Source organism: Colossoma macropomum, unplaced genomic scaffold (genome assembly GCF_904425465.1).
Source record: "Colossoma macropomum unplaced genomic scaffold, Colossoma_macropomum, whole genome shotgun sequence".
Lineage (NCBI taxonomy): Eukaryota > Metazoa > Chordata > Actinopteri > Characiformes > Serrasalmidae > Colossoma > Colossoma macropomum.
The window spans coordinates 2,948,406-2,970,004 of record NW_023494801.1 but is presented as its reverse complement, the minus strand read 5'-3'; the positions used below and the strand labels follow the sequence as shown (position 1 = coordinate 2,970,004).

Below are 21,599 nucleotides of genomic sequence, written 5' to 3'. Positions count from 1 at the left end.
TTTGGGCCCTGGTTATTTAAGGGGTTCATTTTAAATTTTCAGTTCAGTTTTCTTTGTTTCGTTTTGTGTAAGTTTATGCTTGATCCAGTATATCTGGCACACCCCCACCAAAAATGGTATGGAAGTTATTTAAACAAGTGCAAGATGTGGCTTTTTCATTGTGCCCTCACAGTGATGGGGTTGAAGAGAAGAGAGCTGCTGTGTGCATGTGCCAGGGTATGTGTTCATGTGATGGAGCGCGAGTACGTGTGTCAGGTGCTGGATCTGAATGTTCCCTTTCCAAGGTTGAGAGATGCAAATGGCCAGACGATGATGTCACAGCTTGTGGCCCCCCCTGCAGATAAATTTTTTTAATGTGGCGTTTTACATTAAGTGTACTTTCAGCAGTAAGTAATCCACTTTTGCTGGTACACAACACCGCAGGGACACAAGCTGGCCTGCATGACTGCATAAAAACTCAGAGGAAAACGTATGAAAGTGTAAAGCAGCCCCCTCTTTAAAATGGATAACGTATCGAGTGCGCCATCTGCATAAAGCAGCCTGTGCCGGTGTCATCGATTTGCATGCGCACGGCGCTTTTTTAGCGCTCGTTTTGCAGCAGCAGGACATGCAGCTTGAGCCCGTGGTGGGTTCTCACTCATCTAATACAGCTTTGTTTGTCGACAGGACGCGCTAATGCAGAGCTGTTGTAGCCTTTCTGTCTCAGCATGCAAAGTGGAAATTTGCGATGGATTTGCCGTCCACCTGGAGCGAGGTGGGGGAGACGCCTCCATGCCTAAGTGGATAATCCAGGTGCTTCGGCGGCGGCCGAATGAGGCCTGATCGAATAAGAAAGCTCCGCCTGAAATAAAGGTTGCAGATGTTGTGTACGGAATGCGTTTCTCGCCAGACGTGCTTGTTCATTTGTTAGCGCCGCTACACGTACCAGCAGTGTAATTCGATTCTCCAGATCGTCCCTGGGAGCCAGAGTTTGAAGCTGTGAAACTTTTGTTTCTGCATTGGCCTGAAAGCAGGACTGATGCTGGCTAAGTTGGAATTGGATACCCTGGCGAGTCTGCTCCACAGATTCAGCCTTCCGTCTGGCACCGACCATATCTGTGCATATGGGCATCTACAGCTGGCTAGTTGGTAAATTAAGCTTTTGCCAAACTCAAGAGAAGAGCAAAAACATCTTATACATTAAGAAAAGCTTTCAAAACATGTCCTAGCAGCTGTGTTTATTCAGTTTAGCCTTCCGGTTCTGTTATAACTGATTATTTAACACCATCAATAACATTGTGGCCTTCAAAATTCTGTTATTTATTTATTGATCTAATGTGAGAATGCAGAACATAGCTATGACTTAGTGGTCACCAACCATGGTTCAGTCTACTCTGGTCTAGGTCCAGCCGTGATCTGCCACACCTGCTCTGGCTAATTAACATCTCAGACGTCCTCGATGGGCTGAAAATCAGGTGAATTAGTAAGAAAAGCAGTGGCAGCTTGTTAGTTGTCGCTCTGAACTAAACTCTGTTGAAGGTGTTACTTTGAAGTAAAAGTATTAAAGTTGTATTACTGTGGTTTGACAAAAACTGAGCCGCTCTGCAGTTTCTCATTAGACTGAATGAGATTTTTATCAATGTTCTGAAAATGTGGGTCCGGCCTCGTAACAGTATCTATGAAAGAATGCATTTATAGATGGAGCGTTATGAACAATTTTATCAAAATATGCTGGCGTAGTATCTTAAAATTATAACTTATTTTCTGGAGAATATGAGTAACTACGACACTTTTGACTTACTCTGTCAAAACAGTAAGTTATCAAATTAAAAAAATAAGGAATTATTTTGTGATTTCACCATAGTAAGTTAATATTTAGAGAAAACAAGTCAAAATTTTGACATTGTAAGTCAGAATTTCAAGGAAGAAAGGCATTATTTTGAAATACTAACTCGAAGATTTGAAATACTGCTGATAGCAATACAAGAATGTGTTAATGGTTTGTAGAGCATGACTAGGTCAGGGGCAGTTAATGTTGACATATTTCAGTTAAGTCAAACGAACCACTGGGTCATTTGTGACTGAAATGAATAAGGAATTTCTCCGATATCCTCTACACCTCCAGTAGGATGTAGCTGTAATCTCTCTCTCTCTCTCTCTTTCTGTTTGTTGTGTAGGGTAATCAGGACGCCCCAGCACCCCCAGAGCCCATGGCCCAGCCTTACCCCTCCGCCCAGTTCGCCCCCCCTCAGAACGGAATCCCCACCGAGTACCCGGCTTCACACCCCCACCCGGCTCCAGAGTACCCGGGCCAGACCGCTGTACCCGACCACACGCTGAACATGTACCCCCCGGCGCAGACACACAGCGAGCCCAGCGCAGACACCAGCGTACAGACCGTCTCCGGCACAGCCACAGTAAGAACACAACACAGAACACAACACAACAGTGTACAGACCGTCTCCGGCACAGCCAGAGTAAGAACACAACACAGAACACAACACACCAGCAGACAGACCGTCTCCGGCACAGCCACAGTAAGAACAGAACACAACACACCAGCAGACAGACCGTCTCCGGCACAGCCAGAGTAAGAACACAACACAGAACACAACACACCAGTGTACAGACCGTCTCCGGCACAGCCAGAGTAAGAACACAGCACAGAACACAACACACCAGTGTACAGACTGTCTCCGGCACAGCCAGAGTAAGAACACAACACAGAACACAACACACCAGTGTACAGACCGTCTCCGGCACAGCCACAGTAAGAACACAACACAGAACACAACACACCAGTGTACAGACCGTCTCCGGCACAGCCAGAGTAAGAACACAACACAGAACACAACACACCAGTGTACAGACTGTCTTCGGCACAGCCACAGTAAGAACACAACACAGAACCCAACACACCGGCGTACAGACCGTCTCCGGCACAGCCAGAGTAAGAACACAGCACAGAACACCACACACCAGCAGACAGACCGTCTCCGGCACAGCCACAGTAAGAACACAACACAGAACACAACACACCAGTGTACAGACCGTCTCCGGCACAGCCACAGTAGGAACACAACACAGAACACCACACACCAGTGTACAGACCGTCTCCGGCACAGCCACAGTAAGAACACAGCACAGAACACAACACACCGGCGTACAGACCGTCTCCGGCACAGCCACAGTAAGAACACAACAATCTGTGTTGTCTTTTGTGTGTTTTTGCCTCTCTCTGTCTCTCTCTCTGCCTATTTGTCTTTCTCTCTTTCTCTTTCCATCATTCTGCCTTTTTGACTGTCTCTTTCCCTCTCTCTGTCTCTCCCTCTCTGTCTCTCTCTCTCTCTCTCTCTCTCTCTCTCATGCAGTATAATTGAGTCTCTCTCTCAGATCTTCTCTCCTTAGTGCGTCACTGGCCCACACTGTCTGAATCTTTCATATGTTTTAGGGCATTGCCTTTAATAATTGAATGTCTGGGTGTTCTTTCACTAACTGAAGTACAAAGTCTCGCACAGATTTGGGGGGGAGGAGGGGAGGAGGGGAGGAGGGGAGGAAGGGAGCGCCCTTCAATATTTTTGGATCTATTTTCAAAGAATATCACTTCTTCTAGAGCACAGTGCATTTTAACAGAGACGCGACAAGCGATTTCACCTTTTTATAGCTTAGAGAAAATGCATACCTGCAGTGTTTTTGCAGTGTAAATGCATAAACCAAACTTAAAAGTACGCTCAGGACCAGAGGTTCTTTAAGGGTTCTTTAATAGACACAATGGTATAAAACCATTATTTGATAACATAAATGGTTCTCTGTGTTTTTTTATGGTTTATTATTGTTGCAGTTATTATAATTATGTGTTTATTGTGTTTATCTCCACAACACAAGGCCCGCAGGCCAATCCGGCCCGTGGCAGCAATCCCATTCGGCCCGCAGAATAATTTAAATTTTCTATTAATTTTAGCCCGTTTCACCATGAGCCGCACTACAGTTCCCAGCATGCACTGCAAAGTAATGTGTGCCCCCACCCCCTCTCCCACAACTATGGGTCTGCACCATAAAAACAAAACAATAAAAGAAAAATAAAGATGCCAGATGTCTAGTTCAAGTGCATGGGCAGTTTTAAAAAATACTGCTGTCCACTGGGGACATTTAACAAGGTTTAACAGTGATCTGCTGCTAATGTAGTCTATTGTTTTATATAAAACAATTTGTTTTTATTTAACATGATTTTTTAATCATTCACATATTCAGTGCCTATTTTTCGCCGTTGAAGTTTTGACTTATTTTGAACATTGGCCAGTTGGGGTCACGGCAAAACGTTAAGTGAAAATAAAATAAAAACACAGCTGTCCCACAGATTTCTTGAGATTTTTTAATATGGCCTTTTTTAGCGGTTGAGTTTGACACCCCTGGTGTAGTTCATACAGCACCAAGTCATTTTAAAGAGCATATTGAGGTCTTGTTCTCTGTTTATACACTATGCATTAAGCTTTATTCATTATGGGATGTAATTTGAAGTAATTTGTTAAAATTACATATAATTTTATGTTTAGCAGCATTTGATTCCTATAGATTCTTAATAATGTTTGTTGCCTTATTTGAGTTTATTAACAGCTAGAAAGGGTTTCACAAGTCACTATTACTGCCAGATGTGTTCTAAAGTGCCCTTTTTCAGTCCTATATAGAACCCCTTTATGCTAGAACTGCAGATTATTGAAGTAAATTCCTCAAACAGATAAAACTTTCAAACTCCTGTGTTTTATTAGGCGGGAAAATGTGAGGTTTTAGGGCCAGATGTGCCTGCATATTCTACCTTTGGGTTTCTTTTTGGTGGCAGGCAGAAAGGGAGCAAAACCACATCTGGAAAAGTCATTACACTCCCCTCCTCCTTCCTCTCCCTTTTCTTTTCCCTCTCTCCCCCTCTCTACTTTTTCCCCTCACTCCCAGCCTGTACGGTTATGTGGAGAAGGCTAAACGACACCACCATCCAAAGCTATGATCTCATCTTGCTGGAGTTGTTTTTAGAGCGATGTCTTTTCTCACTAGCGTTCCTCCTATCTGCCACAGAAGTCTCGACACGTTTCACAGTTTACATCTCTTTCTGTCCTTTCTGCGGTCATGCAGTCTGAGTGGAGGTGCTTTAGGACAAGCCTAGTCCTGGATGGGGTTATTCTAATATACAGATATCCAAACTCTGTGTTTGTTTGGGTTATATTCACCCTATCTTAGGTGACCCATTCACAGTGTTCGTGTTCATCTCCTTTAAATCTTGCCTGAGAGAAGTTGGCGAGCGTGTCCAAGTTGGTCAGTAAAATGGATCAGCATGTGGATTCTTTTCTTCTGTGTGCTGCTGTGTTTTCTATCACTGTGGAAAAGAAGTTTCTGAGCAAACATGAAATGGAAGTGCTCATTAATGATTTATAATAATAAGTATTTATATAGCACATTTCGTACATTAAATGCAGCTCAAAGTGCTTTACAGTAAAAGCAACAGAGAGAAATAAAAACACAGAGAAAGATAAGTAAACAACAGTAGGAATAGATAGAAGATCATCAAAAATCGAACAATTAAAAAGAAAAAAAAAGAATCCAACAGTTACAAGTTATAATAGAAACAGGGCACAAAATGCATAGAACAGTGGAAGTCGTACGAATAAAACAACAAAGCCTTTTAAACAAGGAATCAATTTTTAAAACGAAAAAAATAAGATATAAAAATCTAAACAAATTTAATAAAATAAATAAATAGAAAGATAAAATTAATATATGCAAAAAAAAAAAAAAAGCATTTTGTCGATTGTAAGCTTGATTCAAAGGGAATGTCTTAAGTTGTCATTTAAAAATGTCCACTGAGCCTCTCTAATACTTTTTGGTTTGGGTGCATAGTAGACAAAGGCTGCTTTCCCAAATTTATTTCGGGGGACTATCGGAATGTCTACCAGACACGCTGTGAGGGGCCTGAGAGCTCGAGTAGAGACATAAAGTGACAGAGATTCAGTGATGTAAGAAGGTGCTAAACCGTCAAGAGCTTTATATACAAGTAAAAGTATATAAAATCAGTTCTAAAAGATACAGGGAGCCAGTGCAGTGTAGCTAGAGCAGGTGTAATGCGCTCTCTCTTCCTAGCTTTCGATAACAGTCTGGCAGCAGATTCTGAAATAGCTGTAGTCTCTCAATTGACTTTTTTGGAAGACCAGTGAACAGAGCATTACAGTCCACTCAAAACAAAAGCATGAATGAGCTTCTCGGCATCCTGTTGACTTAAGAACGGACGTACTTTGGCAACATTTCTGAACAGTAAGTGGTGAACGTGGCAGTTCAGCTGTAATAATTTTTCCCTTTTCTGGCCAAAGTAAAATTCTTGGCCTATTTTAGAGATAAAAATCACCAAAAGCTTGGTGTATCGTTTCATTATGTAGATTCCACAGCTGTGTGATTCATTTGTCCGGTCATGTTTGTGCGTTCAGTGTATTTGTGAAATTGTAGTGAAATTTGAGATTTTATGATGCATCAAATCATTTCCTAGTGACTCACTATCAAACTGAATCATGTTAGATGTTATGATGCTTTGAGTCGATTGTGAAGAAAAATCCAGTGGTGGTGAAATGCGAGATACACTGGGACTCATGCTTGAGTCACATGTTGACTGGCTTGCAACTTGTGCAATTTCGGCTGAGAAAAAGTGCCAACATTGACGCAGTAAATGAATAAAAACGTTTGTTTCTAACTATATTTGTGTGACTTTGCCGGTCGGTTTTGCGACCATCAAGCACAGTCATTGCAGTGCCGTTCTCTCTCAGCCTGTGACAGTGTCAGGATTGATACAGCTCAACAAAATAGGCCTTTCATTAAAGAAAACCCTTCAGACTGATGGACAGAGCTGAAGTGCTGCATGCAGTAAATGCTGTGTTTAAAGGAAAGAGGCAACTTGAAACGGTTGGTGTAGTTTGAATAGCAAGTGTGCTAGCTAGTGCACTAACTATTATGGTGATGCTTTATTTTGAGTGGTCTTTTTAGCTGAAACGAAACACTCAGTAAACATATAAGGATTATGATTAGGTTTTGGGTTGACGTTAAGGTTAGGGTTAGGATTAGGGTATTTTTTTTATGCTTTATTGAACAGTATTTAATGTGCATACAAAGGGATTGATGATTTAATAACCACTTAGGGCACATGAGCCATGAAAAAGGACATTATATTAGTTTATAAGCGGTAAAATGTTCAAAAGTAATGATTGTTAAAAGGTTTTTGGAATGAATTAAGGAGTGAATATACATTTCAAGGTCCTTTTTAAAAAAAACATAGGACTTCTTTTCAAAAATTTACGTTTGTGTATACAGAATTCTGCTAAATACAACAACAAATTCACAATAAAGTTTTTTTTTCATCTCAAATGGATACACCAAAAAAAAACATTTTCTGAGTAAAGCTGAAGTCACAAGAAACTTTCTTTCTAAGAAAATTCGAAAATTCATTCCAGAAAACTTACGTTCCCAAAAGGGATGGTCAGTGGTTTCATCATACATACATACATACATACATCATCTAAACCGCTCATCCTTCTGGGTCGCGGTGGGGTGCTGGAGCCTATCCCAGCTGTCATTAGGCGGAAGGCAGGATACACCCTGGACAGGTCGCCAGTCCATCGCAGTCAGATGTGTGTGTGACTGTGTATGTCTGTCTGTCTGCCCTGTGATGGACTGGCGACCTGTCCAGGGTGTATCCTGCCTTCCGCCCAATGACAGCCCAATGGTTTCATCATAATGGTGACAAAAGCAGGATTAAATTTAGCTAGTTTATGGTTTACTGGATAACAATTATGAATAATTTTAAGAGAAACTTCCAAAATTTATTGGAAAGGAGAATTTTTCCTTAAGTTTTGGGTAAGATTGGTTAGATTTGCGTAATGAAAGTAACATATTAACAACACATCTACTTAAAGCATCTACAAGATATTTACCTCAGTGTATTCAGATGCTTCACTACTGCTACTTCACTGATATGTTGTTGATGTGTTACTGATAATCTGTTAAGAGTTTATTAATCATCTACAAAGGACCACTCCAAATAAAGTGTTGCTGCTATTACAGCTGACAGCCAGACCAGCTGAAGTTTTAGTAAGTTACAGATCACATTCCTTTAAAACATACTAAAACTTGGATTAGCTGTTATGCTAGATAGCTAGCCTGCGTACTACACAAACTACAGCCTGTTTCAAGTTGTTGCGCCTCTTTCCATTAATGGCGCATTTACTGCGTGTAGCGCTTCAGTTCTATTGTTCAGACGGCAGGTTTTTCTATGATGAAAGGCTTGTTATTTGAAGCCGTGTTGAACCTGACGGGTTTTTAGTAGGTGTGAACTTTTGCACAATGCAGTGCCTGCAGCTAATAAAGAATCTAAACTATCAGCCGAAGACTCGAGACTCTCCCTGACACTTCCTGCAGTTTTGTAATAGAACTGAATGGTTGTGAAATTTGAGATTGATGCACTGAATCGTTTCCTAAAGAGTCATGATCTATTTTGGGGTCAGAGATGTACACCTGTACTGCTTTAGGATGAAGACAGGCTTTAGCGTTGGCCCGTTTCTCTGGCTTCATTGGTCAGTGACTGAATAAAGCTCATCTGCTCCCAGCGCCGCTGGACTGGCCTGTCTGGAGGTCAGTGTGTTTGTATGCTGGCCTGCTGGCAGTCTCGCTCCACTGGCCTTCCACACTGCGCGCTCTCAAGAGAAACGCCTCTGCCATACTCATCCTCGTCCTGGGAGAGCGAGACTCGTGTTTTCCGCAGGGAGCACACGCACACACATGCGGCTCATCTGCTCGGCCTGTATCGGCCTGGCTCGACAATCCGGATCACCAAAACAGGCCAGTGGAGCTTCGTCCAGCTCACCTCAGTTTTAGTTCTGGAAGGCCACTGTAGACGCAGGTTGGAACTGATGGTTGCTGGTTCTCTGACGTGCTGAAGATCAAGTATTTCATCTTAACTTGTTAACCCCTTTGAACCATAGGCTTATTATTCAGTTATAAACCCTTTAATGCCTAAAAGTGTCTGACAAAAGACAACAGTGTCTGTTTAATGTATTCTTCTCCTTTAATAGGATAACATTATTTCCCTTTGTGATAAATTTTAAATAAATGTATTTATTTGAATTTTATGTAGATTTTTTATTTGTTTGCCTCAGATATTACCATTTTAAACAAGAAAATAGGGGCATCAGTTAGCTGTAGGGGTAAACGATTTATCATTTTATTATCAAATTCTCAATTTGAAGGAGTTAAATTTTTGACGAGCTGTGATCTTAATTATATCCTACATACATACATACATCATCTAAACCGCTTATCCTTCTGGGTCGCGGTGGGGTGCTGGAGCCTATCCCAGCTGTCATTGGGCGGAAGGCAGGATACACCCTGGACAGGTTGCCAGTCCATCACAGGGCAGACAGACAGACATACACATTCACACACTCACTCACACCTAGGGGCAATTTTAGCATGTCCAGTTGGCCTGACTGCATGTCTTTGGACTGTGGGAGGAAACCGGAGTACCCGGAGGAAACCCACGCTCGGGGAGAACAGGCAAACTCCACACAGAAATGACCCAGGTCATCCCGGCCGGGAATCAAACCCAGGCCATTCTTGCTGTGAGGCGATAGCGCTAGCCACTGCGCCACCCCCCTTATATCCTACAGTTGCCTTAAAAAGTTTTTAAAAAGTAAAAAAAGTAATTAAATTTAACCTAAAAATGCAGAGCTCTTGAACTAGTAGTCTGGCAAACTACATTTAGCATTCATGGTTCAAGTTTGAACAAATGGCTGGACTGGATTTCTTTACCAAAAAGGCCTGGAGCTGAATTTAAAGAAAATAAGAAATAAAATAAAGCTCTGAAACAACAGAGTTGGCACATAGCGTTCACCTTCAAGCATGTTGAGCAGTTCAAAATGAGAGTGGAATAGGCCGCAAATTAAATTTGGGAGAATATACACATTACTTACATACCAAATTAATGTTAAAATTATTATGTACTTATGTATCTTACAAGGGAAATTTGTGATGTTGCTGGGAGCAGCACAGCATCACCAGCAGAGCAGCGCCACCTGAGGCAGTGGGGGGTTAAGTGCCTCGCCTAAGGGCCCGACCAGGAATATCCAGTCAGCCCAGGGATTTGAACCCAAAACCTTTGAGTTTCATTGAAAAATGATGGTATTAATAGTGAAGAATGGATTAAAAAGTGGAAATAGCTGCTCTTTTGGTTGCCTTAAAGGCTGTTCGCTGCTGTCCGGACAAAACCTGGTATCTCCAAAAAGGTAACATTACACGACAAGGAAAAACGTTCTTAGCTTTTAATGAGAGTAAATGGATAAATATTTTTTTCAAGTAATTTTGGACCATGTCTGTTGGTTCGTTCATCATGAAATTTTGACACATCGTAAAGGGCAACTGCCTTTTTCAAATTATTGCAAAAAATGTAAAACACCAAAAATGGTGATATGAGGTTTTACTAGGTATATGGACAGAAGTATTAGGACACCTACACATTACACCTACAGGATCTTTCATAATTCCCATTCTAAATCCATAGGCATTAATATTGAGTTGGTCCCCCTTTGCAGCTCTAACAGCTTCCACTCTCCTGGGAAGCTTCTACAGGATGTTGGAGAGTCTGTGGGAATTTCTGCCCATTCATCCAGAAGAGCATTTGTGAGGTCAGACACTGATGTTGGACAAGAGGGTCTGGTTCACAATCTCCTTTCTAGTTCATCCCAAAGGTGTTGGATGGGGTTGAGGTCAGGGCTCTGTGAGGGCCAGTCAAGTTCTTCCACACCAAACTCACCCAGTCAGGCCTTTATGGAGCTGCTTTGTGGTCTGGGGCTCAGTCATGCTGGAACAGAAAAGGTTCTTCCCCAAACTGTTCCCACAAAGTTGGAAGTGTACAACTGCCCAAAATGTCTTGGTGCTGAAGCATTAAGATTTCCCTTCACTGGAACTAAGGGTTCTAGACCAACCCCTGAAAAACAGCCCCGTATCATCATCCCTCCTCCACCAAACGTTACAGCTGGCACAGTGCAGTCAGGCAGGTAACGTTCTCCTGGCATTCGCCAAACCCAGACTCGTCCATCAGACTGACAGATAGAGAAGCTGATTCGTCACTATACCAAATACGTTTCGTCTGCTCCAGAGTCCAGTGACGGCGCTTTACACCACTCCATCCAACGCTTGGCATTGTGCATTTTGATCTTAGGCTTGTGTGCAGCTGCTCAACTATGGAAACCCATTTCGTGAAGCTCCTAATGTGCAGTTCTTTTGCTGATGTTGCTTCCAGAGGCAATTTGGAAATCTTAAGTGATTGATTCAACAGAGGATTGCAGAGTTTGCGTGGTCTACCGCTCCATGGCTGAGCTGTTGTTGCTCCTAGACTCTTCCATTTCACAATAATGGCACTTGCGGTTGGCTGGGGCAGATCTAGCAGGACAGAAATTTCACAAACTGACTTGTGGCAAAGGTGGCATCCTATGACAGAGGCATGTTTAAAGTCACTGAGCTCATCAGTACGACCCTCTACTGCCAGTATATGTCTATCAAGGCTGCAAGGCTATGTGCTTAATTCTGTTAGCAGTGGGTGTAGCTGAAACACCTGAACTCAATAATGAGGAGGGGTGTCCCAATACTTTTGTCCATATAGTGTATATGTTCGTCTTATAATAGTAATAATATAACATTATGGTGAGCCTTCAAGACTGGGCTTTTATACACACTCAAGAAATGCTGTGTGTTCGAGCTGGCTCTCTCTCTCTCTCTCTCTCTCTCTCTCTCTCTCTCTCTCTCTCTGTCTGTCTCTCGCTCTCCCTCTCTCTCGCTGTCATTCGATGTTGTTATGGTTGTTGGGTGGCCAGTTCGAGCGAGAAGCAGATTGTGTTGTGGACTCGTGTGTGCGTGCGCATGTCTGTGTGTGTGTGTGTGAGGCGTTTTGAGCACACAGGCTTATTTTCCACAAATCTTTTGATTTAGCTTTTTTTTTTCCAGCCTGCGCAGGATGAGCAAATGCAACAAAATACATATCTGTTTCACTCAGCGCCTGTTAGATGAGTCTTTGATGCAAAAAAAAGCAATTGGAAGTGAGTGTTTTTGTTTTTTTTTGTTCCTTTTTTTTGTATTTGTTTATTGTCACGTTTGAAGTGGCAGAGTCCTTTGCCAGTGGGAAAAAAATGCAACACAGATGGCATGCGGTATGAAGTGTCAGCTGTTTGCATGCTATGTACACACAGACTGTATTTTAACTTGGCACGCGGCCCGGGATTGTTTGAGAAAGGAACGAGAGATATTCCTTCGCTTTTAACTAGGTTAAGTATCGAACTGGAGCTGGATTTACGGTCCTGGCAGTATTCTGTCGTCCTTGGCAGGAGTCGTCTTTTTTTTCCCTGCTCGATATGAAGGAGCTAAAATGTATATTTAGTGGATCAGCAGCGTTCACGTCTTCCCTCTGTTGTGGATCAGCTTACAGCAGCTCCCTGATTCGAAAGCCGTGATTAAACAAAAAACAGACCAATCGGCTGATTAAACAAAACAGACCAATCATCTGGGAGAAATTTAATTAGGCCGCGTTTCCTTTCACCTCTCAGTCCGCTGGGAAGTGTAGTGTTTAATAGCGAATGCAGCCTCTGCGGCTGTGTGATCTACAGCTATTTTCCATTCGGGTCTGCTCTGTGTTTGTCTGAACCAGAACTTTAATCAGGCCTGAAATGTTGGTCCGAAGCCGAATACAACCCGAGTCCCACACCGACCCACAGCACCAAGTTTGGAGTGTGAATCGGATCCAGTCCAATCCGACCCGACCTGACCCACAGCACCGAGTTTTTAGTCTGAATCCGACCCAGTTTGACCCGACCCACAGCACCAAGTTTTCATTCTGAATCTGACCCAGTCCGACCCAACCTGACTCAACCCATAGCACCAAGTTTTGAGTCTGAATCCGATGCAGTCCAGCTCGACCTGATGCGATACATGGCACCAAGTTTTCAGTCTGAACCTCACCCAGTCCGGCCCGACTTGACCTGACCCACATCACCAAGTTTTTAGTCTGAATCCGACCCAGTTTGACCCGACCCACATCACCAAGTTTTGAGTCTGAATCCAACCCAGTCCGACCCGAAACGGGCTTGACCCACAGCACCAAGTTTTGTGTCTAAATCCGACCCAGTCCAACTCAACCTGACCCAAAACATGGCACTAAGTTTTCAGTCTGAACCCGACTTGAGCCTGACATTTTTTCCCCCCAACCAAACCTGATCCAGCCCAACCCACAGCACCAACTTTTGAATCCAAACCTAACCCAAGGCTGGCAAAATTTTGTCAGAACCTGACTCACAACACCAAGTTACCAATCCGAACTCGACTTGAGCCCAACAAATTTCTGTCAGAACCCAACCTGATCTTTCTTTTTTAAGTCCAAACCTATCATAAGGCCAGCAAAAATGTTGTCAGAACCTGATTTTGTCAGAACCCTTAGTGCTGACCCACAGCACTAAGTTTTCAGTCCAGACCTGACCTGAACCCGATGTAGTTTTTATCCAAACTCGACCCGACCCAGCCCGACCAACCGCACCAACTTTTACTTCCAAACCTGACCTGAAGCCAGCAAAACTGCTAGAGCCAATCCGACCTGAACCCACAGCACCAAGTTTTCAACTTTTAACTCTGGACTTAACCCGACCCAACTTGAACCTCAGCATCAAGTTTTCGTCCCAAACCCGACCTGAGCCCTTCTAAATTTTGCCCAAATCTGACCCAAACTACTCCCTCAAGTTTGGAGTCCAAACCTGACTCAAGCCCCGCAAAATTTGGCCAGAACCTGATCCAAACCGCATCATCACGTTTGGAGTGTTACCTGAGTCCAACAAAGTTCTGTCCAGACCTGTTGCGATACAACCACAACGACTCACAGCCCAAGTTTTGCCACCCAAAATGCTGAACATAGCCTGATATTTCTAATGATATTCCTAAAGTAAGGAGTAAACCGGAAGCAGAAGAAATGCAGGGTGCAGGACGATGAAAGTGTGAGTCGGGCTGTAAGAACCCGAATGCAATTTGAACCTGACTGACACGTATTTGAGAAATGGTGTCTAAACCTGAAGTGAGCGGTCGGGTTCTGTCATGATTGGACAAATAATTGAAGCTGTAGTGTGAAAATCCCTGTCGCTGTCTCTCTTTACTCTGTGTGTGAGGCTCTCTTGTCCCTGTAGCACTGAGCACAATGTGTGTGTGTGTGTGTGGGTGTGTGTGTGTGTGTGTGTGTGTGTGTACCGTTTAGCGCTCAGCATGAGATCAATGAATGGTAAACACTCTCGACTCCAACGTCCCCCATCAGTAATTGAGTAGCTCTCTTAGACTGATCCCCTCTGTCCTGTCAGAGACACTGTCCTTATCTCTCTCTACCTCTCTCTCTCCCTCCGCTCTCTCTCTCCCTCCACTCTCTACCTCTCTCTCTCCCTCCACTCTCTCTCTCCCTCCACTCTCTCTACCTCTCTCTCTCCCTCCACTCTCTCTCTCCCTCCACTCTCTCTACCTCTCTCTCTATCTATTTACCTCCTCTCTCTCTCCACTCTCTCACTTTCTCATCGCCACTCTCTCTCTATCTCTCTCTTTACCTCCATCTCTCTCTCTACCTCTCTCTCTTTTACCTTCTCTCCCTCTCCCTCTTCACCTATACCTGCTCTCACTGTCTCTCTACCTCTAATTGCTCTCTCTCTTCTCTCTTTCTTTCTCTCTGTCTTCATATGCCATTTACCTCTACATGCTCTCTCTCTCTCTTTACCTCCTCTCTCTCTCTCTCTCTCTCTCTCTCTCTCTCTCTCTCTTCCACTCATGTTTTCTCTGACGTTTTTCTCCTAACATGCATCCATCAGGCATTTTTTTTAGAATCAGTCACGGTTTATCGTGATTAGTAGGATTGTCCTGCACGTTTTCCACCGAAATGAAATATGAGAGCGTTTGGACACTGGAAGTGTCGGCTCCTCGGCTCGAGCCATAGCTATCTGGAGAAGGGAGAGATGGTTGATCGTGCCGTGTTTCTCCCTGGAGAGAGATAAAAACGTGTGCTGTTAAAAATATATGTATGTATATTTATATATGAAGCACAGAGCTTCGGTTTCGGTCGCTCCGAGAAACTTTTCTTCGTCGGCGAGCGTCTAGCAGCCCACGGCGACACAAAGGGACCTTATTTTGAAGCCCTATAGATTTCTCCTCCGCCTCTCTGTCTCATCTCATCTCCCACGGATCAGTCACCGCCCCCCCGGCGCTCGCCATGCGCCCCGCTCACGGCCCGATCAATTAATTGATTCCGAAATCAATTAATTGAGCCATTATGGCGGCTGCACGCACGGGGCATGAAATGAGATATTTAAGATGAGACGTATTGCGGCGGACTGCATTATGAGGCTCACCTAAAGACCCTCTGCATTCCTTCCCCACTGTTTTATTGGAAGAGCTATAAAGCAGAAAGCACATATTTCCAATTATAATCCCACCATCGTCTCTTCCGGAGGGCTTCTCTCGCCGTCATTAAAACCGAGGCTCTGCGATGGGAAAAAGTGCAATTTTGCGAACGCAATAAAAGCCCATCTTGTCACTTTTACATTTGATAGTTTACTGCGCTGCTTTGGTGTTTTATCTCCCTTTGTTCTCCGTGCTTTGCGTTTGGGAGTGGGCGTTCTTTTGTTTATGACTTGTAATAACACACGACAGCTTTTTCTCTTTTTTTTCTTCCCCCACGCCTTTCATGTCTTGAAAGACTACCGGAGCAATTCTTCAAGCCCCCTCTCTCTCTTTTTCTCATTTTTAGCTGGTGGGTTTTACGGCGTGGCTTGTGTAATCATTATGATGACGTGATCTACATATTCAAGCAGGCAGCCAGTCATTTTTTCTCCGTTCCAGCGCGGCTATATGAATGACGCTGTTGTGGCTGTTGTCAGAATCGCCCAGAGCGCTCCCCGTGATAATACCACACACTCGCACTCGCATACCAACACATGCACAGACCACACGCTCACACTCTCAGCTCCTTGGCTGCTTGTTTTAATGCAGAACTGCATGCATGCAGGATTCGACACGGAGGGTTAACTATAGGCCGGTGCCTCTAGATCAGGGGTTGCCAGCATGCGGCTCTTCTACTGCCCTGTTGTGGCTCCACAGCAGAATTAGATTTGTAGGTAAAAATAAAATAATCCTCCTTTACAGTAAAATAAAGCTCTGCTGATCGTTCAACACAGTTTAACAATAAATGGTCTTAAACTCTGGAGTTAATGTAGAACTGCTAATTCACCCTTTAACCCTGAAGATCGGCACACGCACTGCTGGTCACCATAGCAGCGCACACAAAACAGGAAATATTTCTGCAAAAGTAGAATAATTTCTTGTAAAATGTCACTGAAGGTACAAAGCTGAAGTCGCTTCTCTTTCGCCAGCCTTTTGTTCGAATTTTCCCGTTCCACCTTAAATGGCGCAGCAGTTACATTAGGCACCTTTTAAGGTGAAGCGGGAAAATTCAAACAAGAAGCTGGTGAGTGAGAAGCGACTTCAGCTTTGCAAAAAAAAAAACACTCAGTGACATTTTACAAGAAACTGTTCTACTTTTGCAGAAAAATTTCCTACTGAAGATGCGAGAAAAGTGGCTACAGCTGAGCTGAAGATTAAAGCAGAGCAAAATAAGTCTGAGTTTTCGTTTATATTATATTTTTTAGTCTATAGTGGCACATCAGCACATACTGAAACATATTTACAGCCAAGATGGTAAAATGGACATAAATGTTGAGGCTTCCCAAGATGGTTTGATTTTTGTTGAAAGGACCAAATGGCTCTCCTTAACATTTGGGTTGCGACCCCTGGGCTAGACACACCATTTCTTATTTTGGCCATTAAAGTTGCTGAACCTGTGGATTGAGAGTCCACTGGCCCCATATGTAACTAATCAGACAAATCAGATTTTGTCACAAGTTGTTAACCATGACCATGGTGGTCCCTCCTGTCCTGCTGAGCTGGTCCACCTGATCCACGCAAGAGTCTTAGTGAGACAGAGAGATATAAGGATAGTGAGAGAGAGGGACTGAGAGAGAGAGAGAAAAGAGTCTTAGTGAAAGAGAGACAGAGAGAGGGGACTGAGAGAGAGAGAGAGAAGAGTCTTAGTGAGAGAGAGACAGAGAGAGGGGACTGAGTGTGAGAGAGAGTCTTACTGAGAGAGAGAGAGAGAGAGAGAGAAGGATAATGAGTAAGAGGGACAGAGAGAGAGAAGAGACTGAGTGAGAGAGAGAGAAGAGACTGAGCGAGAGAGAGTGAAGAGTGAGAGAAAGAGGAGGCTTAGTGTGAGAGAGAGACAATGATAGTGTGAGAGAAAAGGCTGAGAGAGAGAGAGAGTAAAGAGTCATAGATAGATAGACAGGAGTCTCAGTGAGAGAGAAAGAATTTGCTGGGAGAAAATGTAGAAACAATAAGTTTCTAAGCAGGACAATTAATTCAGAACTGCGAAAAGATCAGAGAAAACATAACACAGCATATCTTTAGTTATGTAATTAATATTTCTAATTCCCGATGTTCAAATGTATTACATTTTTCATATGAACTTTATTGTTTGTTTTATTTTTATTATTATTAATAGTAGTAGTGGTAGTATTTTACTTTATTCTATTTTATTTGATTTGATTTGATTTTATTACGTTTGGCATGTCCGTATTCATTCTATGCTTATGTGTACTAACATATTTATATTTCAAACTTTATAGCTTTGTTTAAATCATTTATCCATATGCACTTTTGTTTAATTAATGTATTATTATTATTATTGTTAGTAGTATTAGTATTATTATTAGTAGTAGTAGTAGTGTTATTCATTAATTTATTTTTATTCATTTATATTTTAATAATAATTCAATTTAACATGTATTTTACAGCTTTGGCAACATAGCTCTCATATCCTGTCGTGCCAATAAAGCATATTTGATTTGATTTGAATTGTCTTGGAGGGAGAGAGAGAGTGTGAGAGAGAGATAGAGAGAGAGAGAGAGAGAGAGAGAGAGAAAAGAGTGAGTGAGGACAGAGTGAAGAGCAAGTGAAAGTCTTAGTGAGAGACAGAGAGTGAGAGAGACATAAGGGTAGTGAGAGAGAGAGGACTGAGAGTCTTAGTGAGAAAGAGCGAGAGAGAGAGAGAGTCAGAAAGAGAGAATACAGTCAGAGAGAAGGAAGTGTGAGAGAGAGAGAGAGAGAGAGAGAGAGAGAGTACAGAGTACAGAGATGGAGAAGAGTCTGAGTGGGAAAGTAGGAGACAGATGCAGAGTGAGAAAGAGATGCAGGGAGAGAGAGATAGAGAGAGAGAGAGAGAGAGGGGTAGTTATGGTTGAGATGGAGGTAGTTATGTCAATTTTCCCCCGCAGCCTCCCTCTGTTGTCCCAGCCCCGCCATCACACACACACACGCTACCATAGACGCACACAGTGTACTTTCAGTGTGTGTGTGTGTGTGTGTGTGTGTGTGTGTGTGTGTTCTACATGTGTTTTTCATATTGCTGTGTGTGTGTGGAGGGACTCAGGACTCAGGAGCAGCAGATCGAGCAGGTGGTAAAGAGAAACTTCCACTGACTGTAGTGTTAGAATGGAGCCGGGCTCCACTGGGCCTCATGGAGGGAAAGGCACAGGGAGGACTTACTCTACAACACTGACTGGAACTGACTGGAGTGCTGTTGATAAAATTCAGTATTCCAGTATTTTCCAAACGTACACCTATAAGAGGGGATATTTAAGTCTTACAGTTAATGAGCGGAAGCTTCCTGAGCGCTGAGGCTCTGTTAAAAGAACGTCCTACAAAGCTGACACGGCTTATTTCTGATTGGACTGTTTTGTTCCATTTTCTTCTCTAGAAATGACACCGAAGGGAACCTCGCACGGAACTGTAAAGGTCAAATTAGACAGAAAGCACATTTGCAGAAACCAGGCGGCACTTACGAGGAGCTCAGAAGGCCTTAATTTGTCTGAAATTACATCCTACAGATTAAGTGCCTTAATATCTGTTAAACTGGTCTCAGATTTTAGAATACAGATGTGTTTTATTTATAATACAGAAAGTGGGTGTTTTCATTTGGTATATGGTCACTTAAATTATATTTATAGCAGTGTTAAAGCTTTAAAAGCAGTACATTTAATTTGGGGATGCCTGCAGACACTCAGAGAAAAGGAAACATATGATTTATTTAGGTTTTACTAAATAACTGTCCCTTGAATCCCATTCAAATTTTTACAATATTATTTTTAGAGCAGTACTGGTATAAGCAATACGTTGCCTGGCGCTAACACTGATTGACCCCTTTTATAAAGAGCAACTTAGATGCTTAATTAACCCTTAAAGGTCTGGGTTTATGATTGCTGTGTTGCTATACGTGTGATATACAATAGATAATTGTTGAAATTAATCTATATAATTACATAATTGTGTGAACTACATTTTTATTCGACTTTCGTTCTGTATCGACAGGTTTCGAGTCTGCGCTTCTGACTTTTCCTGTTTCTTTTCGTGTTTAAAAATGACCAAAACGTGGAAAAAATGTAATTTTTTAAATGAAAAACAAGACATTTTATGTAAACACAGTAACTTTTTCATCAAATTCAAATCATAATACAATATCTCTTCCCTGGCTTATGCTCGCTGTACATGCCGAAACAGTCATGCAATTTTAATTGCTTGAAACCTGCGTGAAACTAAATTGCACCCGAGTTGCATGATGTAAAACATCCTGCAACTCACTTGAAACTCTTCCGCAACGGTTGCAAGCGTCTCAACTTTGTGAAACAAGTTTCATGAAACAGCCAATTACAACTGCAGTAACACATCGTGAACCACATACAAACTGTTCATTTTACCAGATCAGTGGACAAGAAAAGAAAACAGAAGATGCTCGAAAAGGAGCGTGCTACTGGTTGCATGAAAGTTTCACCTTACAGACACAATTGTGGTATGAATTGAAAGTTTAGAATCTGCGCTTTCTGCACAATTTCTCCACTCGTTTCAATGAGCTACGAGTCAGAAAGAGCTAAATGTAGGAGTTGTTTCAGGGTGTAAACACCATGCGGGATCTGACTCAAAACAGCACCGACTCAGAAGGCATGAGCACAGAAGACGGAGTACGATTGAGTCTGTGGAGTTCAGCTCTGTCTCTCTCTGTCTCTCTCTCTCTCTCTCTCTCTCTCTCTCTCTCTCTCTCTTTCTCTCTCTCTCTCTCTCAGTCTATTTCAAGTTTTCTTTATTGACATGACATATTTACATTTGTTTTGTCAAAGCACTTCAAAAATGATCTATATATTAAATGTTAATAAAAAACAAAATACAAAACAAGATTAATGTATAACAATACAATAATTAAGAAGAGAAAGTGTTAATTATTAGTGAATAATATAAAAGTATATACAATAATAAAACAAAGCCTGTTTGATATGTGTATGCAGTATATAATAAAAGAGAAAAAAGTTAATCATCAAACATATTTCTGTAATTAAGAAGAGAAGGAAGAAAAGGAAAAACAACACATTTATATTACATATATACATACATAACAGTGAGTAAAAGAAAAGGTTGTAGTGTGGTGGTCACTCACTGTTCCAGAGTCTATGACATATCTTGCTGCAGTGGACGCTAATGGACCTTCTCCCAATATAATCAGTCATTTCTCTTTGTCTCCCAGCGTCCTGAAGTTATGTATCTGTTTTTCAAATCGATTAAAATATTTCTGAGAGATTCATATTTTCAAAACAGGTTTCAAATGGAATATTCATATATTCTCTCTCCCTCTCTCTCTCTCTCCCTCTCTCTCCCTCTCTCTCTCTCTTTCCCTCAGCAGACAGACGACGCAGCACAGACAGACAGCCAGCAACAGACACAGTCATCCGAAAACACGGAAAACAAGACGCAGCCGAAGCGGCTTCACGTCTCCAACATCCCTTTCAGGTTCAGAGATCCAGACCTCAGGCAAATGTTTGGCGTGAGTATCTGCTCTTCCACCTTGTACATGTCTCAGTGCAGGCAGGGACGCAGGAATTGTGGGTGCTGAAGATTTGAGCTGAATATACAGGCCCCTGGCTCTGGGTCTCTGGGTGGGCCTCAGGGGGCCATGCCTGCCCAGATACGTTGATAGGCCCAGCCAGAAACTGGTTGGCATATAAATTTTACACAGACTAATTTATGTATATATATATATATATATATATATATATATATATATATATATATATATATGTGACAGCATAACACTACTCCTTTATGGCAAAAACTCAGAGTTGTGCACATAATTAAATATTGAGATAGAATTGATAGTATTTCTGATTAGAGTAATCGCCCCAAACTGAATCCATTACATGCTGAGAATGTGCGCTGATGTCCAAGTGTGCACCTAAATAAGGCCGTGTTCTTGTAATCCTGTGGTAAGCAGCCCAAAAAAGCACTGCCATTTATATTTCATCGGAGTGGACCGCTTTCGAAAGTTGTAAAGAGTTGGAAAAACTTTTGTGTGCTCAAAAAAAAAAAGTTTTTTTTTTTTTTTAATTTGTTTATATGAGCACTAAAAGCTCACTAGCTTAGTGTGAACATAG

General features: G+C 42.3%; 1 protein-coding gene across 5 annotated transcripts in view; it reads left to right on the top strand.

The window, feature by feature from the left end:
* rbfox1 (RNA binding fox-1 homolog 1) overlaps positions 1–21,599 on the top strand; it is a 133,013-nt gene that overhangs the window by 43,708 nt on the left and 67,706 nt on the right. For 4 of the 5 annotated variants that reach the window (XM_036589391.1, XM_036589393.1, XM_036589392.1 and 1 more), the window contains exons 2-3: positions 2,157–2,396; positions 20,849–20,992. In XM_036589391.1, coding sequence (XP_036445284.1) covers positions 2,190–2,396; positions 20,849–20,992 — 351 coding nt within the window. In that variant the 5' untranslated portion in view covers positions 2,157–2,189. The remainder of the gene's footprint in view (positions 1–2,156; positions 2,397–20,848; positions 20,993–21,599) is intronic. The other variant, XM_036589390.1, reaches the window with a different exon arrangement.